Raw genomic sequence first — 1,000 nt, 5'->3', positions numbered from 1 at the left:
TTTTTTCAAATCACATGTACTTTCAAGGACACTTGCATGCTGATGTGGGTGGTTTCCTATGCTTACCTCATCGGTTACCTATGAAAAAGGGGGGGAAAAAGAAGACTTCATTTTTTTTCTCACTATTCATCTTCTTCTTTTTTCATGGCTAGGACGAGAAATAATCCAACCGACCGACCACCACTTCGACCACCTACGCGCCGCTCATCTCGATATGCGACAACCGGCGACACTCCCGTTCCGACGATGCATCCATCAACGCCTCTCTCGCCGGACCCCATTGCATTCGCTCCACCAATGACGGAACCCTCCACCACCATCGCCGGTCTACCCACCACCGTCACCGTCGATTACGACGAGTTTCATGCTGTCGTTACCCCGGTATGTATCAATCCTACTCCTCCCCTATTCTCTACCATTTTCACCCCCTCCACCATTATACACACTAACCCAACCCCTGGCGCCGGTTCGTCTTCTGTGCGACCGCCGGCCGCCGTGGCACCTCCTCCAACCGCCCCAACACCACGACCCCTTTTCCTAGCCCTAACCAATCCACCCTCTATGACCCCTCTATCTAACCCCCTTCGATCCACCGCCGAACAACCCTTTAGGCTCGGGGTATGGGTCAGCAACTTGGCTGTCTGTTTTGGCACTACAGTGGGAGGAAACGAATCAGAAGTTAGAGGAGATCTTGAAGAAGGTTGGAAGCCTTGATGACCGAGTCTCCGATCTCTAAAAGAAGAGTGCACGATATTGGGCTTACACTAGAGACTGGAATCGGGTGGAACGACAACTCTATGGGCGTCAAGATACTCTCTTGACCGCCCAACTTCCCCGATTCCCCAGCGGTCTTTGCTCGCCTCAGGTCCGGTGCTTCCCACCTTTGCAACCCCATGTGCCGACGTCTGTTGTTGCTGCACCCTTTGCTTCGGTTCCTCACATTCCTGCTGTTGCTCCATTRCCTATCACCACTGCCATTGTTCCTGCCGTTGCTGTTTCA

General features: G+C 52.9%; 1 protein-coding gene across 1 annotated transcript; it reads left to right on the top strand.

The window, feature by feature from the left end:
* The first annotated feature begins 144 nt into the window (after nucleotides 1–144).
* On the top strand, nucleotides 145–714 carry LOC112505073 (36.4 kDa proline-rich protein-like). The gene has a single exon (XM_025109026.1). The coding sequence runs from the start codon at nucleotides 145–147 to the stop codon at nucleotides 712–714; it is 570 nt and encodes a 189-aa protein (XP_024964794.1).
* The last annotated feature ends 286 nt before the right edge of the window (nucleotides 715–1,000 follow it).

The sequence above is a fragment of the Cynara cardunculus genome, unplaced genomic scaffold (genome assembly GCF_001531365.2).
Source record: "Cynara cardunculus var. scolymus isolate 2C unplaced genomic scaffold, CcrdV1 Un_Scaffold_8209, whole genome shotgun sequence".
Classification (NCBI taxonomy): Eukaryota; Viridiplantae; Streptophyta; class Magnoliopsida; order Asterales; family Asteraceae; genus Cynara; species Cynara cardunculus.
This window is presented reverse-complemented; position numbering and strand designations above follow the sequence as displayed.

Coding starts and splice junctions, on each gene's coding strand:
- LOC112505073 (XM_025109026.1), top strand. CDS start 145: ATGGCTAGGACGAGAAATAATCCAACCGACCGACCACCACTTCGACCA.